Raw genomic sequence first — 20,536 nt, 5'->3', positions numbered from 1 at the left:
CACAGCGACAGATGAAAGGAAATTGCCCTCACAGGCTCAGGGAGACAAGCTGTGCAGCAGTGCCACCTGCTGAAGGCTAAAAGATAATCACACAAGGCCTGAGTGCCACCTTTGTGAGCAACTTTCTGAACATCCCTCTGACTCAAATCTCTTACTGAGCTTTCCCCGTGTTCATGCTATGGGTGCAGGTATTACATCTTAGGCAAATCTCTATTTGCGCTTGATCATCCTCTCTAATCATTTTATATTCCTTCTACATCATGTACTTTGAATCTGCTAAATAAAATACTATTGCCATCATGACTCCATACTGAGTCCCACAATACATCCTCACACTTTTGAAGAGTTTAGAATTTACTAATGTATCAGCCACAAGCATTTTACTTGTTTTTAATTTATGGCAAACACTTGTTACTGTAAATACTTATCTCGGAATCACAGAATCATAGAATAATCAAAGTTGGAAAAGACCTAGAAGATCATCCAGTCCAACCATCACCAACACTTACCAGCTAGGTCATATCCCTCAGCACCACATCCAAATGTTTCTTGAACACCCCCATGGTCGGTGACTCCACCACCTCCCTGGGCAGTGCATTCCAATGCCTGACCACCCTTTCCGAGAAGTAATACTTCCTAATGTCCAGCCTACACATACAATAAATTTCTATAGCACGCATCTCTTTTTCTTTTAAATCTCATTAATGACAACTATATAGTCAAGTCTTAGAGCACATAATTTATTAATCTATTTAGAATTCGGGTTATAAGACTTAGATAAGACTTATAGTACTCTTTTTCAGAAGATTTTGGATTCTGGAGGAGACGAACATTCACATAACACAGTGACTATAAGCCCCTTATCAAAATATTTAGTAATGTAGTCATAACTTTTTATTATTATTTATTATTCAGTTGAGTAATATTTGTACATTCTTCCATACTGAGAAAGACATCACATAGCCTACTTCACATAACATTGATTCACGAGATTTTTTTTGCCATTGTATCTATTCAGTAGCATGTTTTTCCTTTAGCAGTTTCAGTACGTATCGTGGTGACTTTTGTTTTATCTTGTTGTTGTTGTTGTTTATTCCCAGCTCACTGACTCTGATGAAACAGACATAACTACTGAGAAACAAAGAAAGCCTTCCTGCTACTCAGCACTGTGACAATTATCAGCTAAGCATGACAGCAAAGAGCAAAGTGCGGGCTCAAGTGCCGAACACTACTTACCTTTGGGGGATGGACTGCTTTGGGCTTGCAGTCGAGTTTTGACAACATCGAGTGGAGTTACTAAAATGAAGCAAAGTAGGCATTTAGAAACACCGTGCAACCTGAAAATGTAGAAGCGCACACACACTTCATCAGGAGCTATTGTTATTCCGGGGATGGGGGGATAGGGAAGAAGAGTGAGAACTGTTTTACAATGTAATCAGCCAGAGGGGGAAAGCAAGCAATCACCACCACCAAAACCAACCCAACCTGTATATCCCCTGTTTGCTATTTCTGACTTACCAACAGCTGCACAGAGAACTGCTTGAAATAAACAAAGCTCACAAAAAACCACATTGTGCCAACTTGTATGAAACAGTTAAAAGTTGTGCTACTTTGTGCTACTCTTCTCTGGCTGCTAACTATAAAAATGGCAAACCACAGAACTTAAGATTTTGTCCTCAAGCACGTAAAATACCACCGCATTTTCTATACATTTATTCTTTTTCATTAAACTAAACTTAATAATGATGTTCAAAAAGAAAACAAACACTTTAAATGTGTGATGTACTTTCCTTCTTTCCTCTGCACTGAGCAGATCTAAAACTTTAGAGTTGTTGAAAAATAAATGTATGTTTAGGGAACACTTTCTTGCTTCTCATCCAGCACTTGAGATTACAACAGTCCTAGACGTGCTGAACACTGCAGTTGTTTGTCAGCTGGAACACTCTCCAACCTCTGCTGATTGCATTGACTCAGGGCTTCAGTCAGTTACATACATATAAGCTGCTAGTGCTGTGTGGCTCCAAGATAACCCAAAGATCTACACAATGGACAGATATGACACAGAACCTACAGTTTCACTAAGCAGCAGCTGGTGACTAGGTCAAATACCATAGCATGTGCATATGACTTGCTTGTGCCCAGGCAGATATTTACTCCTTAGCTTTCCATTGATGCCCATCTGCTCACTAGTAGGTTGAACTCACCTCCTGTACCTAATGTAAGGATCTAGATATGACTCTTGCAGCTCATTTCAGCTACACTAAATTTGGTTTTCATTATCATTTAGCCAATCTTTCTCTTCCTGGTCTCCCTGGTACCACTTCAGAAAGGAAGGTCTCATAAGATCTTGAATACCAGTACCTTAAACTAGAGCCTTATGCACAAAGAGCTGAAAAACACATTGGGAATTCTAGAGGTCCGATCTAACTTTGCCTACTACTTTACCTATAATCATGAGACACACTGTATAATGACAGGATAAACAGACTGAACTTGGAAATGTCCTGATAAGATCCCATTTCATAAAAGTCTGGAAAGTTTTGGGGAAGGAGTCACTCTTAGAAAAGTGTACATTTATCTGCAGAATGATCGGCAATAAAAATCAGAATCAAAGTTTTAAATAACAGAAATGTGAAGAATAAGCTTGATGAGCTCTAAGAGATATGAAGCACTGAATCTAACCAAACAGTGTCTCTTTAGGTGCACATGGGGAAGGAGATCATGAGCTACAGGACTGAATAAAAGTAAAAGCTCAGTTTCACACATTGCCTGCAGGTTCGAAAGACCTTACAAAAAAAACCATCCTTAAAATTGCTTAAGGAAACAAACAATAAAATGCTCTGACGGCATACAACAGCATAGCAAGGAAACTTATGTTACTATGGCAGCGTAGTAACGTCATGCATGAAAAGGACATCTCACAGTGTCCAGCCTTGCAGGGTATCTTGTACTGTAAACTTCACTTAAAATCTATTGTTAAGTAGCAGAAAGAATGGAAAGTCATTTTGATTTTATTTTATTTTCAGAAAGCAAGCTGTGAAAAAAGACATAGGAAGAAAAAGTTTAAAATTACTCTTATTTTCAGAAATGGTTAAAGGTAAAGATTTCCATTAGCCATCAGATTTGATATAATAAAAAAAAATCCAAGAATATACTTAATTAGCATATCAGCAGAAGCTTACAAACCACATATTCGAGGTCATCATGCTTCACCAAACCAAATAGCACTCACTATACAAAGATTTTCTCTGTAGCAAACTTAATAGTTTGCCTTACCAAACAATGATGTAACTATAGCTCCACAGCAAGAGGACACTGCATGCTGAAAACTGGTTGTTTTGCTGAAGTCACTATTACTCATTTCATCCATCACTTTCTCCTCGGAGAGGAAAAATCTGTTCAGAAACAGAAGAAGTATGTTGCAAGGCTGTGCTCACAACCTGCAGAAAAATCAAGTCAGAAAAGTATTTTTAATTGTTACTAATGCATTACATATAAGCAGCAGTCGTGTAAGAAAATGTAATATATAATTCGCATATAGGGAATTCATGTTTTAGGTTTTGTGGGGTTTTGTTTGCTTGTTTGGAATTAGGTTTTCTAAATAACAGGAAAACTCGCTAAACTTTTAAACATAAATTACCTGATACTTTACAAACCACTTTAGATATGTAACGTACCTTACCTTTTGCTGCAACAAAGGGCTTAGGAGCATGTCAATGATCTGTACAAAGGTAAATGTCCTGCCTGCAGCCCACAGACTGCAGCAGAGCAGAGCACTTCATCCAGACCCCCCTCTTGCTTCTGTCGTTCCTAAGAGAAAATCCAGAGAGGTCTCCTGGTGAATCCAAATCACAGCTTGTTGGTAATGGCTTCTTGAGCAAGCTCCTCAAACAACGAGCAGTGACTGTCTGACATTAACGTTGTCAGTAAATATTAATTCCATTACCAAATCCTGCTGTGCAATTTCATAGGCAAGGACTCAATACCTTAGAAATGTAAGCAGAGATCTAGATATACGGAATTAAAATAAATCTAGGCTGAAGAAAAAAAGAAGAGGCAAACAAACCAATTTTCAGGACATAAAATCCCCAAATGACAAAAAAACTGAGTGGAGGGACCCACAGGGATCACTGAGCCCAGCTTCTGGCTCCACACAGGACCACCTAAAAAACTAATTTGATAGCTGAGGGCCATACCTTTGAAAATGCACGTAGATTAAGTGAGTGCAGTTGTGACCTCCTTAGTTTGTATTGATCTAAGCTTTGTATTTGATCAATAGGACAGGCTGGATAGTTGGATGAAGAGGAACCTGATGAGGTTCAACAATGGTATGTGCAGAGTCCTGCACCTGGGGAGGACTAACCTCACGCTTCCATACAAGTTAGGGGCTGACCTGCTGGAGAGGAGCTCTGCAGAGTAAATAAAACTCAGATGTCCTGGTGGACAACAGGTTGGCCAATGGCTAGCAGTGTGCCTTCGTGGCCAAGAAGGCCAGGAGTATCCCAGGATGCATTAAAAAGAGCATGGCCAGCAGGGCAAGGGAGGGGATCCTCCCCCTCTACTGTGTCCTGGTGAGGCCACACCAGGAATGCTGTGTCCAGTTCTGGGCTCCTCAGTCCAGGAAACTTCTAGAGAGTCCAGGGGAGGGCTGCAAAGATGACTGGGAGCATCTCCCTGATGCTGGGATTGCCCCAGGGATGCCTGGGGACGAGGAGCATTTTATCACTGTTTATAAATACCTAAAAGTGAGGGAGTCAAACAGATGGGGCCGGGCTCTTTCTAGTGGTGCCGTGTCAGGACAATAGCAACGGGCTGAATGACCTCCAGAATTCCCTTCCGTGATTCTGTGAATGTTTTACTGCGTTCCCCGAGTTTAAAGCAAAAGATAAGGCGACTGAGCGGCGCATACCACAACTCACCCCCCACACGCCGCCATACTAACGTCTCCCCACACACATTGAGGACCCCGCGGGGGCGGAGGCAGCCCCCCCTGCCACAGCACCTCTTCCCGTGTGAACCTGGCGCCCAGCGCCCTGTGAGGTGAGGCAGCGCCCCTACGCATCCTTCCCGCCCTCACGGTAGTTTCCTTTCCCCTTCCGTCCCCCGGTTCTCCCCTCACCCCGCCTGCCGGTGCCTTCCCGCCCTCCCTCCGTGCGGGGCGGGGCAGGCTGCGCACGCTGCGGGCCGTTGGCAGCGCGGGCCGAGGCGGGCGCCTGTGGGCCGGAGAGCGCCCAGGTTCGGCCTCGTCCTGCCGGGAGGAGAAGCTGGCGGCTGAGGGAGGCGTAACGGCGGTGTGTGCCCGCAGGGCTCCCGGCTGGAGGAGGATGTGAGGCTGCAGGAAGATGAAACCCAGCGCCGCACAGGTCGCCAATAAAGGAGCTCGTCCCCGTAAGTAGCGGGGCCTGCGGCCGGCTTCATTAGCGCGTCGCTCTTCCCTCTCGGTGATTTTGCCTTTTCGCTTCATCTGGTGTCGGGACTCGATCGTTAAAAGCCTAATATTGGAGGGATGTGAGCTGGCTGCCATCAGGCCCTGCCCCGCGCGGCCCTTCCGCCCCTATAGAAACTGCTTTCATCGCGGTATTGCGAAGTGCAGGCGTTGTGTTACTCCTAGCGAGTTCGGTGCACGTTTTTCAATGGTAACTGCAGTAGTTTTCGAAGTGCTGTGGCCGTCACTTATACGTGCTGGGTGTAACACGCTGTTTGATCCCTGCAGAATTTCTCTTACCTGCCCGCTCACCTGTGGCTCCAGACTTCATCCTTCTCTCTTCAGCTTCCACACGAGTTACACTGTCCAAAGCCTCCATGTTTCCTATTTATCTGCTTCTTCTGGTTTCTCAGATACTACTGAATTAACTGCTCTTCCTGCTTTGCTTCTATGTGCTCATAACCACTACTGGGAGAATACAGCAGCAGTATTGGCTTTGCTTCCTCCTTCTGAGGCAGTTTCAGAGGAGAGAATGCACGGCAGAGTGACTGTTTTGACTCCAGAAGATTCCCACACACTCCCTGCAACAGGCCTCTGGCCTTACTGAACTTGTCCAAAGGAGAAGTAACCAGGAACTGGCCTAAGGTCAGTCAGGACAAAAGCTGTGTTAAACTACCAATATGGCAGGCTTGGATCATTGAGCCTCCATCACAGGTTGTAAAAGGAGTCCTGTAATGAATGCAAATAGGAACAGTCACTCACACTTCAGTGCATTTAGGATCCCTCAAAGTAATTTTTAAAATTTGCTTATTTTAAATGTCTATTCTGACAGACCTGAGTGGATAGTTCTAATTTGATCATCAGGCTTTTAGTTCAAGTACCTGAAGGGGGCCTACAGGAAAGCTGGGGAGGGATTCTTTGTAAGGACGTGTAGTGAGAGGATAAGGGAAAATGGCTGTAAACTGGAGGAGTTTACTTGATTTAGGCTAGATATCAGGGAGAGAAATTCCTTACTGTGAGGGTGGTGAGACACTGGAACAGGTTGCCCAATAAGGTTGTGGGTGCCTCCTCCCTGGAAGCATTCAAGGCCGGGCTGGATGGGGCTGTGAGCAGCCTGGTCTAGAGGGAGGTGACCCTGACTATAGCAGGAAGATGGGAACTGGATGATCTTAAAGGTCTCTTCCTACCCAAACCATTCTATGATCCATTCTGTTATTCAATTGCTGTGTGTTATCTCTTATTTTAAGAGAAAAATTGACCAGGACAGAAAGAATGGTCATAACTAGAATGATTCTGGAACTTGAAGCAGATTTCCTCAGTCTCAGATGGGTGCTCAAAAATTAGATAAACAGGGGGATCTTCCTATTTTTTTAATGTTACACTGGCTTTTGATTTGTTTTTGTTCTGTTGCTTCTATACAAATCTTCCTTTTTTCCTAGTTGAAAAGGAGAGAGGCTGGTCTTTTTCCTCCTAAATAGTGTTCTTGTGTTAATCACTGTCTGTACAAGTAGTGTATGTGCTGTGGGGATGGAAAATGCTTAACAAAGAGGATGAGAAAATGGATGGCATTGTATGGCAACTGAAATAAAAAGTCCATTTTAGGGCATGATTTAAAAAAAAAACACTTTTAAGAGCTCTTTGTTATTATTTATGTCTTGTTTTTGACATGTTTAACATGTAGCTCTTTAATAAATGTCTTTTATTACATGGAAGCTTAACTTCTTTCATATTTAAAAAGAGGAGAACCCACATTTTGTAGAATATAATTCTTCTAAAATTGTCTTCTCTTTTGGCAGCAGATGAAATGCAAGCAAAAACAGAAAAGGTAAAATCTTCTCTGAAGAATGTGAAAAAAGAAGTAGGAAAAACAGAGAAACTGAAATACAAACCACTCACTGGGAAAGTGTTTTACCTTGATATTCCATCAAATGTGATCTCCGAAAAAATAGGGAAGGATCTTAAAGAATTAGGAGGGGTAAGTTCATGTTCAAAGTCCCAAAGAAACTGAAAGAAAACCTGCAGCTGGGATGCCTCTCCATGTACTGTGCTGCTGTGTTTTAATGTTACATTTATTTTAGATGTGAAGGGGTTTTATTTTTTTTCATGTCATTTTAATGTTTAGTATAGATCATCGGCTTATCAAGAAGTTGGTTTTGTGGGGTTTTTGTTTTTACTAGGAGCTGTTCTTCTGTGTGTAGCAGAAGTTTTTATCACAGAGGTTCATTTTCAGCTGATGGTTCGTTTACTTAGTTTTTTATCCAAGTGCTGTAAGTTTGTGTTTGAAGCAAAGTGTTTCTGCAACCTTGGAGTATTTTGACACATGTAAACATGTTATAGCTAAAGTTCTTCTGATGAACCCAAAAGAGGTTAGAGGAAGTGTTTTGCATATGTTTATGGAAAGTCTCGTGTTCTTTTAGCTTGGTTTGGGGTATTTGTTAAGGTTGTCTTTTACTTGAATGATCTGATGAAGTTTGTATGCATTTAATCGAATCATATATAAGATAGCATTTCTTAGATTTTCTAATACATTTTGTGTTTAGAGGCTACTTAACTAAAAGTATAATGGGAAAGTGGTTTGGCTTATTTTTTTTTCTCAAGTAAGTACGGGCTGAGGCTTATAAAGGCTGAGCTGGAGTACTGTCACCTAGCAGAGGGAGGAGATCTACACCTCTCTTGGCATTCAGGGCAGGTTGTGGAGGAAGAACCGAAGAAAGAACTTTAGTGTGGTTGTTGGGCCCAAAAGGATGTAGAGAGAAGCAAGAAGTTTTGAGAGATTGGCAGCAGAACATCAACTCTTCAGTGTCATGGTTGAAATGTGAGCTGAATAGAGGAGGAGAGTTAGGAAACAGGACCAAAGTGGCATGAGATGAGGTTTAAAAAACAAACGAACAAAAAACCCAACACCCCCCACACTGACTTCTTGCATATTTTTTTTCCTTTTTTTTTTTTTTTTCTTTTTAGGCATTTAGTTTTTAAAAGGTTCTCTGGAGTTCTTTAAACAAAGATTTGTATAGCTAATTTCACTTACATTCTGGATTTTAACCTTAATGTTTTTAAGTACTCGTCTTTCTACCGTGTGCAAACAGCCGTGAGAGCCACTATTTTAAGAGCAATACTTCGGCCAGTTCTGGTGGCATTATCACAAGAATGGCCGATAAGGCTGGGGTGCTGGTGAGGAGCTGCAGCAGGAAATTCAAATGCTCTGTAATGTCAGCTGAGATGATCAGCTCCAGCACTAGAACGGGCTGCTCAGAGAGCTGCTGGAGTCTCCTCTGGAGGTGGAAATATTCAAAGCCAGCAAGAAATTTTGGTGGTTAAAGTTGTGTAATACTTTCATAGTCAGGTTTTTACATTTCAGTCTTAGCATTTTACCTCAGTAAGACATTTCAATAAATGCTTTCTGCTTAGAGTATGCTAATGAAAATTAAGTATTAATGTTTAAATTGTAAATTCTGTAAGCATCTTGTTAATAGTTTGTTTCTGCTAATTCTCTCTTCTGTGTGTGGGGGGGGAAGAAAGTATTTGATATAAGCAAGCGACATGTGAGCAGTGTAAGTACTTGGGCCACTTTGAAGTTGAATATTTGGAATTAGTTTAAGGGTATCGTGGTAATACAAGTATAAAATTTCCTTTAGCCACTGTAGGAGAAAGGAACTACTTAAATTGCAAATTGCCTTGAGTGTTATTTTGGCAGGAGTTTTTTGTTATTTTTACTAGAGGAGTGCTGAGCAGTTGTATGAAATGAATTTCAGACAGCATCCTGACTAGTATCAAAGTCAGTAAGTTGCCATAATAAGATTTCAGGTTACAGGTATCTCTACATTCAGCACTGAACTAGAGTATTTTATCTTTAGAGCAGAATTTTAGGAATTCATCTGTAAGCAGTAAGGTTGCAAGTCAAAGACTGAAAATAAAGCTTTTCTGTTTTATTCTGAGGAGTATGTGCATAAATCCTCAGATTTAGGCCCAGTGCCCTCAGGGTCACCTTCCACATGTTTCTTTGTTGCTTCTGTGGGGTGCACTCAGAAACATCCGTGTCCCATTTCTGTAAAGTTTGTAGAGAAGAATGAGAAGGTGCAGTTTCAAACTTGCTGGCTCTGATTTTTGCTTTCCACACTGATTAGTGGAGAAGATAAAAAGACTTTAAGCTACGTAAGCTAGCAAGAAATCATTAGCCAAATAAAACTGATAACAGTACAATGGCAGGTAGTGAAAGATTGAAGGAGCAAAACAGAAGAGAATGAACATGGGGAAAACTTACATTTTCTTTCAGTGAGTATGAAAATGCTATTAACCTATTCAAGCTTCTGCATTTCCCAGGAGTGTTATGAATACTGTAGGTAATGGGGTAACTATCTTGAAAACTCAGTTTTCAGGTAATAAACAGGACCCAAGAAAATGGCCACAAGTTGTATCAGATGAGGTTTAGACTGGACATAAGGAGGAACTTTTTTCCTCAGAGAGTGGTCAGGCACTGGAATAACCTGCCCAGGGAGGTGGTGGAGTTGCCATCCCTGGCAGTGTTCAAGAAGGATCTGGATAGGGAGCTAGGAGACATGGTTTAGGGGTTTTCTGTAGGTATGGTAAAGGGAGGATAGTTGGACTAGATGATCTTATAGGTCCTTTCCAACCTTGTGATTCTATGATTCTGTGGCTTCTGAAGTTCATTGTTAAATTTTGTAAACTGTAAATTATGTTTGCATGTGCATCTTTGAGCTAAGTTTAGCTGAACACTTGGTAACTTCTGTTAAATTACATAAAATTTGGCTTCCTTTGACTTATTCTGTAATTTCTCAGTGTGCCGAGTTCTTCTGTATGGAAGGTATTACAGCTCAATTCATCAAGAAATGGTAATAATCAAAATAAAGCAAAGTTGCTTTTTTGATTGGGATTAGAAAATCAGAGAAGTGAAACTAGGGTTTGTCACTGGTAAGATCTTACTACGGTTCAGTTGTTGTTGTCATGTATATATTTTAAATGTCTTCCTGATAATTCTGTTTTATGAGCGTAATAGTGGATTTGTTTAGTTGTAGTTTTATCACTTTTTTTCAGTGCACACAAAGCAAAAAGGGAATTACTACTTTGTTGTCCTGAAGTAACATCGTGCTTTATTTATTTTTATTTAGAGAGTGGAGAGTTTTCTTAGCAAAGATATCAGCTATCTCGTGTCCAGTAAAAAGGAGGCAAAATTTGCACCAGCACTTAGTCAGATTTCTCCAGCTCCCAGCCCGGAATCTGTGTGCAGTGGAGGAAATGGTACAACTCATCCCAGCGGCCGAAAAGATCGACAGGATGGAAATTCATTTAAGGCAGCAGATGCAGTAAGTTTCTATTGTAATAATGCTGTAAAACGACTACAACCTGGGAGATGCGCTATCAGAATTTTTCTCCTGTCTTGCTTTCTAATGCTCCAACCCCCGGGATTCGAGCCTCTGTGTAGCAGAGCGGCACTTCTACCACTTGCGCCACAGGGGGGATTCGAACCCAGGGCCTCCGGTGTTGCAAAGTGGCGTCCTTAGTAGTTCAATGAAATAATTGCAATTGAACATTATCAGGTTTAGTTTGTTTGGGTGTTTTTTTTCTTTTAGTTCTTAGATGATTGTGTTAATTTCAGCAGTTTCTGAGTTTCTGCAGGTTTACTTGAAGTCTGTTTCACTGTCAAGTTTAGTTCCCTTTCTATCCTAACTGTATCCTTGATACTTATTTAGAAATGTATGTGTGGGACAGTCTGCAGGTTGGTCTTTGCACTGGGTGCCTGAGGTCACCTCATCTTGACAATCATGTGGATAGGTGAAGGCACGTTCATTATGAATGTACAGAATATAGTATAAAAGAAAAGGTGGTGATAATTATGGCTCAGGCTATAGTTACATTCATGGCTGGTAGCTAAATTTAGCACAAGGTCAATTGATGACACCTCATCTTTTGGTGTATCCCGCAGGCTGCCCATTCGTACCATCTGTCTTGATCCAGCACTTGACATTGCTTCAGCCGTTCAGTGACCTGCTTTGGTTGAAAAGTACTTTATCTTTTTTCCCCTCAGAATGTATGAACCCCAGCCTTGTATGAAAAATGAAAATTCATGAAAAATAACTGAAATAAACAAAAGGAGACGATCACAGACTTTTGCTAATAAAATTTTTAAGATTTGCTTTACCTTTTACTTTCTGAAATGAAATCTAACTTGCTACGAATGTCTTTCTGTTATAATGTAGGTACGTTTGAGCAGAGGAAAATCCTTAGCTGAAAAAGCAATCAGAGAGCAGGTAAGTTGAGTAATCCATACATTTGTACTTGAGGAATTTTGGTCCTGTGGTTCTGGAAAACAAGCACTAGTAAGAATGATGGTGGGTCTAAGACGGAGGTGTCTCATGGGATGTTCAGGCAGGAATTGGGGAATTGTTCTAAGCTTAACTGTCAGATGATGTTTTCTGGGTAGTTCCTGAAGAGCTGAATGTCTTATAGTCTTATTATCAGTATTATATTTTATCAAGGTTGTAATTGTATCTAGCATTTGAGAAGTGCTTGTGAAATTATATGTACAAATCTGTTGTCTTCAAGTATTACATACTATAAAGTATGACAGTAGAGAAGGCTCTTGGCTTTGTGAGATGTTAACTGTAATCCTTTGATAAGTGAAGTGCAGCGACATGGAGATGGAAAAGTTAGTTGAGGATATTTCTAAGTATTTTGGCAAGAAGTAAATAGTCTACAGTCAGATCTCAGCTTTCATAAGATAGTTCTTATTACAAGCTGTAGTATATTGATATTTATGACAGTTTATTTGATCTACTGCTGAAAACGAGAATTTTTTCTTTTCACAGGAACTAATCCCCTCTGGTAGCATACTGTCCAATGCTTTGAACTGGGGTGTGAAAGTACTTCATGTTGATGGTAAATAGCTTTGGTGAAGCATAAATTGAACATTTTCTTTAAACTTCTTTGTGTTCAAAATATTAAAAATGATAAATAACTTCAAACATGCGAAAATAAATTCAGCTAAATATAATTTTCTCTTTACCAGATGTTAAGCATTACATTGAACAAAAGAAGAAGGAGCTCTACCTAATCAAAAGCACAGGCAGTTCTTTCAAAGATGTGGTAAGTGGGTTTTAGCCATTTGTAAAAGCTAATGTGATTAAATGATAGAAGGCAGGCATATTAAATATGGCCTACTGTGATGCATACAGATTTTATTTTATCAAGTCCTTCTCACGTTCTGTTTTTCACTGACTAGTACATTTTATGAATTGATTTTAAGACCATCACCTCAATGACATTATTTGTTTTTGCAGCATATAAGTAAGTGCTGCTTTAGGAAACAGAACTGTATTTATTTCCTGACGAGCTTGATTTCTACAAAATTTACTACAACTCCGGTAAATAAGCCATGATTGTCATAGGGAGACCCTCATGAGTTAAAATCGGGTACTGAGATAAAATGTGAAATATAATATTCACAGGAATTCTGTTTTCCTTTTTTTTTTTTTTTTCAACAGGGAAAACAAGTTCCTGCTCAAAAGTCCAAAAGTAAGTACTTCAGTATTTGTAGAGGTTTTGCTGAACTTTCTGAATACTTATAAATGGATCAAATATAAAACTGTCTTCTAACTTGTAGGTCTAAGGAAGTGTCTTGAAAATTGTGTTTGTCAAAGCACGTACATAATGAGTTCTAAAATAATGCCTATCTGTTCAACAACTAGTAAACTCGCTAAACAAAAATATTTCTCTTTTAATTTCCTTTTTTTCCTACCTTGAGCAGGTAGACTGAAAAATCCATTTGTGAAGGTGGAAGATAGAAGTCGGTGAGTGTTCTGTGTGCTTTCAATGTAGTTCTCAAACTGAGAGATTCAGGAAAGTAGTATGGCTTGATGGTCTACTGACTTTAAGGGCAAGACATACTGTTCAGTGTCTGTGTGGTCTGGGTAGGTATCCATGTTTAGCCTGTGAATGAAGTGAAAGAGGTGTTAGTATGATGGGAAATGTTTGTGATGGGTAGTAGCAATGAAAAGTTAATGTATAGCAATTTATAGATCAGGAGAGGGGAATTGGTCTGCATTATTTTCTTCTTAGAGCCAGATGAATTAAAGGAGGAAGGCTGGAAACTTTAAAACCTGACATCTTGCCTATTTTTAGATCCAATTCATGTAGCCCAAAAGGCTAATAAAGGTTTCTATATTAAATAGTAGTTCTAACTCTTAGTGTTCGTCTTGAGAGACTTTAAAAGAAGTCATTATGCCTTAAAACATTCCTTGGAATTATGCTGAATTTACGCTTCAGTGATTTATTACTTAAATATACAACAACAACACAACTGTTAATATGATTTCATTATCTGTTGTATCATAAGATCTGATACTTTCAGACTTGACAATTTTTGCATTTTTCTGAGCTTGTAACCGATTGGATCTGATGTTGTAACTCCTCAATAAGGAAAGTGGCTGCCAGAAGCTGGGAGTAAAAATGAACTATAGCAACACGAGTGGGAATTTTGAATCTAGTATTATACTGTGTGCTGGTAAGAGTTGGTGTGATGGGTATGAGAGCAGTGGGGAGAGTGGGACAAATGCATTTTCAAGCACAAAATGTAGAAACGCGTGGATTTTAACTTTATATTGGAATCTGAAGATTGTAGCAAGTGATTAATTATGTGAATTTTGTCATTACCTTTTTCAGACACTTCTAATACATGCGAGTGCTGGTGTACTTGCTAGTTTTATTATCTCTCTATGTATGTTTCTGTGCAGGAAAAAACTGCTTCCTTGGGAATTTATTGTTCAGTTTTTAAAATGTTTTTAATGATGAATTGGAAGCCTTTCAAAAAGGGAGAAACTGATAAAATGAAAAAAATAAAATAAAATTTTGAGGTAGGAACTGCTGTATCTCAGGAACATGGATCTACTTTCATCCAAATTGCTGTTCATTGTATTGGTTTTGCAGATCTCCACAACCTACTGCATTAAAGACAGCCATAGTTGTGGAATGTGCTTGACAGCTCTGAAAACTCAGGGCAAACTTTTTATTTTGAGGAGGTATCGAGGAAGGAAGAAAGAAATTACTTTTCCTAGGTTATTTATCTGCATAGCATTTTTTTGTACATTACATGTGAAAGAGAAGCTTGTTTTCAAAGACCTTTTGACCTATTTATAGTTTGTAGTATAAACTACTGTTTGGTTGTTTTGATGCTTCTAATGCACCTGATTTGTCTTAACACAGCTCCTACAGACCCTTCTATCTGCAGTTACAGAGTTTTCCAGCTCTCAACTTCTGTGTTCCAAAACCTTGTAGTCCGTTTGAGGTGGATAAGAAGCATCCTTCCAGTCAAAAACAGAATCAGTCTAAGCAAAGGTTTGTCTGTCATGCATTTTTGCACTGTATACAGTGGAGAGAGAAGTTCTCTAAAACAATTGTAAAACAATTGTTTTCTAAAAATTCTTCTGCCTCTTATTTCTGTGATATTTAATACTAATTTCTACATCTGGACTGTTGCATTTGCTACACTGTGACTGTTTCTGTCCATCTGTACCCTCTTTATCCTGCCTTTAGTTCTTTTTTGGGGCACACAAATGCATACATCCAAAAATACAGCATTTTCCTATCATTGTGGGTCAGCATAAAAGATATTTTTTTTCCTTTCTGTTACTGTTTTTTTTCTTTGTCCACATCTTGGATGCCATCCAGTAAGTATTTTATAAGAAGTGTATTTCTTAAGATTTCCTGTGATGTTTGTCAGTAAAAAGCTAAAAGGAAAGCACTTAAAAATTGTTAAAAGTGATATTCAGTTATATTGCAAAATCATTGCTGTTAAGGAGTGTATCTTCCTTACATGCACAATTAAATTTATGGAAATGAGAACATTGCAAATGTTGTTTCATTGCTTCAGAGATGAAAACCAGATACTAGCTGCAGTTAGTTTGTCATTCAGTAAGTGTTTATGTGATATGGTTTGACATTCAGGCTCTGAGTGCTGCGGTTGCAGTTAAGACATTTGATAAATCAATTTTATGATTTGAAACAATTTTCAAATATGATTTTTCTTTTATTGGGGGAATCTGGTGTCCTTGATTTCTTTTTTTCTTGCATATATGGAGACTACAAATGTCTGTTTGACTTCAATAACTGATTCATAGCAGAGGCTAAAACATTTAGGTGAAAAGCAGCTTTGATTTACATGAAAATGTCTGTGTCTGGTAACTTTTGCTGCTGTTCTGTCCTTTGAATCTAAAACTTATTTAGGGGTGATACTTGTTTTCTCTATGAATTGTTTCCGTGTTGTCCAGATTTTGTCCAGTCTAAACTATTATTAGATTCTTGGAAGTTTTCAGGTGATGTTACAGTGATAAATGAATGTAGCAACGTAGTCGTGCAGTAACCTTTGCACTAAGCAGTGTGTTTCTGATGGTGTCTCTTCAAAGGGGCCCTAGGACAGCATGTTCTCTTTAAACACTTTCTAAAATGAAGAGTACAATAGTAATTTCATATGTATAGATTAAGAAATACAATGCATTAGTTCTGTTTCAGGAATGGTGTTCAAATTAATATTTGTCATTCATCTTTCAATCTGGCATGTGCCAGAGATGTTTAGGTGGGGTTTTATTTATTTCGTAGCCAGCAGCTAAAAGTGATGACTGTCATTGTTTCTAAAGAAAGAAAAAGTGAGAATGATTGCTTGTTTTATCTTTATCTGAAATAGTGGTATGTGGAAGATTATGTCAGTTTTACTTGCTTTATACGCAGAAAGATTGCAATCATTCACGTTTCAGATAATAAATTCTGTCTCTTTTATCTTGTTGTTTGCAAGCCTTAAGTGGTTCTAAGTAGGTTTTTATGTTCCTAAGGGTAGAAGCAAAAAAGCTAGTGCAGTATTAAAAGTGGACTCTGGAATCTGAACAAATGCTTGGTTGGTCTTTATATAAACATCTATGCAGATACTTGGTGGAGTCTGGCAATACGATTTTTGACTAGACAGGGAGGTGGCACTGTTCTCTTGAAGTAAAATGAAATTAGGAACTGATGATTTTGCTGTGCTGGAGGGTAGCTTGGTAGTGAATTGCAACAAACGATAGCTCTGCCCAGACGAGGACACTGAAGGTCATGGGACAGATATTGAAAGCTTCTTTGTGGTTTAATTTTCTGGAAGAACTTATGGTTCATTTCCTCGATTTTCCATTTAACCTGTACCCTGAAAAAGAGGACAGAATCATGCCTGATCAACATGTTCAAAAGCTGCATATAACCAACAAATAGGACTATTATTTACCTTTTATTGAAGAATGAAAGGTCATCTTTTATACCAAATACTTTATCAAAAATAACGACAGGAGATGAGATGCTAGAAGATGTTTTTCTTTTTTTTCCCCAGTTTTGATTTTATCAAACCTCCTTTTATCATCTATACAAAGAAATTTCAACAAATCCTTTGATTTGACAAGTCAGATTTGTTTTATAAGTTCAGCATTGCTTAATCTGAGACAGTGATATTATATCTGTACTAACCCGGATGATTTATTCTCGTGTGTAGTTCCAGTGGACATGCCTGTTTTGTTGCAGTAATTTATTTATTGATTATTTTTTTGAGTGCATTAATTTCTATTCTCATTTTCCTGAGCAGTAACTGAGGTGGTCTAAGTAGTCTGAGAAGAAATGAAGATGTTCTTTTGCTTTAAATGACAAGAGTGAAAAGGAATGTTTTGTAGGAGGCATTTATAGAACTCAGCTCTTACGTGTAATGCTCATTAATTTATATCTTTTCTTTAGCAGAAACAAAATAAATAGTGACAAGGAGTGTAGAACTCTTGTTCAGCTTCATCAGAAGGACAAAAAAAGGAGAGGATATTGTGAATGCTGTGGGAAGAAATATGAAGATCTACAAACTGTACGTGTGGAACGTGAAATACACTGTTTTCAAACCGTCTTTAAAACAGTAGAATCAACAATTTCTATTTGCTGTTCTAATTTTTGTTTTATCATATTATTTTATTTAATTCTAAAAGGCCTGTTGAGTGTATTTCCTAAAAAGCAGCAAGTAAAGGTTTTTTTTTTCATTTTCTATTTCAGGTTTTGTTTTGCTGCCTCTGGGTATGGTGGCTGAAAGCATTAATGGTTCTTGTCTCAGAGACACTGATTTTAAGATCACCTGTTTAGTGGATGAAGAGAATGTGTTGAATGTGGTTTTTCTGGATATTAGCAAGACTGATTATACTGTTCTTCGTGGTATTTTTTGGGACAAATTTTCCAGTTATGAGGCAAATAAGTATGCAGTGCACTGGGTGAAGAACTGGCTTAAGGGGCTGTAGTGAATGCGACCGTATCTGTCTGGCAGGTGAGGTGCTGGTTGGCAGTTGGCTCAGCGTGTACCAGCGTTGTGCCCCAGCAGCAGAGAGAGCAAACTGCACTTTGGGGTGCATTAAACACAGCATAGCCAGATGGTTAAAAGAAGTGATTATTCTGATATATTTAATATTAATGTGGCCTCACCTGGATTATTTTGTGCTGTTCTAGGCTGCACAGTTCAAAAAGGTTACTAAGATCCCAGGAAGGGCAGCAAATCTGGTTAAAAGGGCTAGGTGCAATGAGGAAGATGCTAGGTTTGTGAAGCTGGGAGAAAAGGAGGTTAAGGAATGATCTTATTACTGTCTTTAACTTCCTGAACATGGGAGGTGGAGGGAAAGGTGCTCATCTTTTCTCTCTGGTATCTACTGACAGTATGTGGAGCAGTGGCTCAAAGGTGTCATGGGGAGTATTCAGAGTTGAGATTAAGAAAATATATATTTCATTTTTTTACCAAAAGTGCAATTGGGCACCTGAACAGGCTTCCCAGGGGGGTGGTTGATGCCTCATGCCTATCTGTGTTTAAGTGGCATTTGAATAATGCTCTTAGTGATTTTTTCTGGCTTCAAGTTGGCCTTGATGTAGTCTGACAGCTGGACTCGGTGATCTTTGTGAATCCCTTTGAAATGGAACTATTCTATTCCAGCAACAATAAATTGTCAGTATTTACTTATTGCTCCATGTCAGAATATTGATTTGTGTATTCATTTGTAACATTACTCTTATTACCTTTTAATTCCAGCATCTTGAAAGTGAACAGCACCAGAACTTTGCACGAAGCTCACAGTACCAAATTGTTGATGATATAATCTCCAAGTTCGTTAATGAGTTTGTTGAATACAGGGATGATGAGAAAAACATGAAAAGGTAAGTTGCACATTCTTAATTTTAAAACTGCTGTTAATTAAGACATTAAAGATACTTTAGTTACAAAATTCTGAACCTGGTATGGAGCAAATTCATAGTTTTCATTCAGATGAACATCACTGGAACTTGCAATGCAGTAGTTTCCGAAATTAGAAGGAAAAACTACTAGTGAGTATTGTATCACAGGAATATGGGGCTAAGGAGACTTTACAGGAGTTGTTCAACCTATTCGTAACTTTCAGAAAAGCAAGTTGTCAACCACTCTAAAATAAAGCTGATGGAAGGACAGCTGTGCCTGGATGTCTGCTCTAAAAACTTTCTGATGTTCTTGGTAGCCTGAGACGAACAAATAATAACCTCCTCAGTCAATCTGATCTCTTTAACAAGGAGTCTCGATTTTTGTCTGCAATCTATAATGTTATCCTGGGGGAAAAAATATATAATTGAGCTAAGCTTGTGTGTATACACAATAAAATATTTACAGGTATTTGTCATTGCTTTGCATTCATTAACTTTTGTACTTAGTAGCACTGTGACTGAAGCTTACTGAAATACTAGACTGCTTACCTTTGTGTATTTTTAAAACAGCTTCATGAGATGTAGAAATCAATAGTAAAACATTGAATTCAAATACAAGGTACTCTGTTCCAGCAGAAGTAATATTTTTATCCTAACTTTCTTTTGAATGCAAAGAACAAAAATTGCTTCGTCAGTTTTGTTGCTTTTCTAGGTCTGTTTGCGTAATGAATTATGTTACTTTCTTCCAACCATTTGATTGTTAATCATCATAAACAATTTAATTGTAGGATAAAATGTAGTACAGGATATTTTTCTCCTATAATTGGGAAGATAACGAGACCAGATGAGCTGAAAGAACGACTCAAAAAGCAACGCGTTTCATTGAAAACCTACTTGTGGAAAGATACTGCAATGCAGGCACTCAGACTGGATCGTCAGCCTACAGAGGTACAACCAAATTCTGTGCTAGTGCCTCCCCCTATTTCTGCATCTCTGTGTTCAATTCTTTATTGTCATCTGTCTCAGCCTCCAGAAGTAAGAAGTAAATTCAGAAATAATGGTGAAAATACAAGAACTGATTGCTTCTGTGCCACAAACCCAGGACAGTCACCAAATTTCATACAACCACTTCCTCAGAAAGATGGTAAATCGTATATGGAGAACTTGCATCAAGATTATGAGCCATTCAGTAAAGAAACACTCGAAGCAGAAGTAAATAAAAAGAGTTTACAGCGTTTTCAGGAAGGTGCGTGTACTTTATATTCTCACACTCAAGTTACAGATTTTAGTGAAAAAGACAAAAACTCAGCACAGCCCAAACGAAAATTAAATCATGCAGTAGTTCTACCAGCAAAATGTTTGAAAAAAACAGATGCCAATCCTACGTGTGTCGAAAAACATCGTGATATATGCGATAACCATCAACAGATGCAGCACAATGTAGTTGTGGAGGCTGAGGTATCCGAGTCTGCTATAAACAAAGAACTTAATGAATTGGCTGCCAACACTGCACACTGCTCACCATCTGGAAAGCTGCACAGGAAAGTAAAGCTTTGCTTAGGAAGAAATAGAAGAGAAAGCCGGAAACAGAATATAGAGTTATGTGTGAAGTACGCAGATGGACTGTCTGACCCCAGTGAGAAAAGGGCTTGTAGCTCACCAGTGCAGACCCTGCTGGAATTGTTTCAGACAAGTGAAATAAAATCTGAATTCAAAGGTTTTTCGGTTTACACTGATCATGAAGATTCTACTGGCACAGAAGATGTATGGGAAGGGTGGAACACAAATGTTGTTGGTTCATTATTTTCCTCTTCATCCTCATCCTCGTTCTTTGGATTTTAATGCTGCTTTATTTAATACAGTGTTTTTCAAATAAATTGTGGATTGAAGATTTTA

General features: G+C 38.8%; 2 protein-coding genes across 28 annotated transcripts in view; one reads left to right on the top strand and one right to left on the bottom strand.

Moving 5' to 3' along the window:
- The window catches only part of SLC25A40 (solute carrier family 25 member 40), a 15,511-nt gene extending 10,251 nt beyond the window's left edge, over nucleotides 1–5,260 (bottom strand). For 10 of the 13 annotated variants that reach the window (XM_085540633.1, XM_085540629.1, XM_085540627.1 and 7 more), the window contains exons 1-4: nucleotides 5,120–5,260; nucleotides 3,678–3,810; nucleotides 3,277–3,395; nucleotides 1,237–1,296 (exon numbers count right to left, since the gene is read on the bottom strand). In XM_085540633.1, coding sequence (XP_085396759.1) covers nucleotides 1,237–1,296; nucleotides 3,277–3,395; nucleotides 3,678–3,712 — 214 coding nt within the window. In that variant the 5' untranslated portion in view covers nucleotides 3,713–3,810; nucleotides 5,120–5,260. Of the gene's footprint in view, nucleotides 1–1,236; nucleotides 1,297–3,276; nucleotides 3,441–3,677; nucleotides 3,812–5,119 lie in introns of those variants that run through there. The other 3 variants (XM_032443093.2, XM_032443094.2, XM_032443092.2) reach the window with 3 other exon arrangements.
- DBF4 (DBF4-CDC7 kinase regulatory subunit) lies at nucleotides 5,171–20,536 on the top strand. Of its 15 annotated transcripts, none has more exons than XM_085540624.1 (13): nucleotides 5,171–5,388; nucleotides 5,714–6,070; nucleotides 7,225–7,400; nucleotides 10,552–10,746; nucleotides 11,641–11,691; nucleotides 12,250–12,319; nucleotides 12,450–12,526; nucleotides 12,925–12,955; nucleotides 13,188–13,230; nucleotides 14,642–14,773; nucleotides 17,186–17,300; nucleotides 18,498–18,622; nucleotides 19,429–20,536. In XM_085540624.1, the coding sequence occupies exons 3-13, from the start codon at nucleotides 7,230–7,232 to the stop codon at nucleotides 20,480–20,482; spliced, it is 2,064 nt and encodes a 687-aa protein (XP_085396750.1). In that variant the 5' UTR covers nucleotides 5,171–5,388; nucleotides 5,714–6,070; nucleotides 7,225–7,229; the 3' UTR covers nucleotides 20,483–20,536. The 15 variants fall into 15 exon arrangements, with proteins under 15 accessions (XP_085396750.1, XP_085396747.1, XP_085396746.1 ...); XM_085540621.1 differs by having other exon boundaries at nucleotides 7,222–7,400; nucleotides 17,183–17,300; XM_085540620.1 differs by lacking the exon at nucleotides 5,714–6,070.

The sequence above is a fragment of the Coturnix japonica genome, chromosome 2, assembly GCF_054131305.1.
Source record: "Coturnix japonica strain WE chromosome 2, WE-NBRP24, whole genome shotgun sequence".
NCBI lineage: Eukaryota > Metazoa > Chordata > Aves > Galliformes > Phasianidae > Coturnix > Coturnix japonica.
The sequence above is the reverse complement of the archived record's forward strand: the minus strand, read 5'-3'. Positions and strand labels throughout refer to the sequence as shown.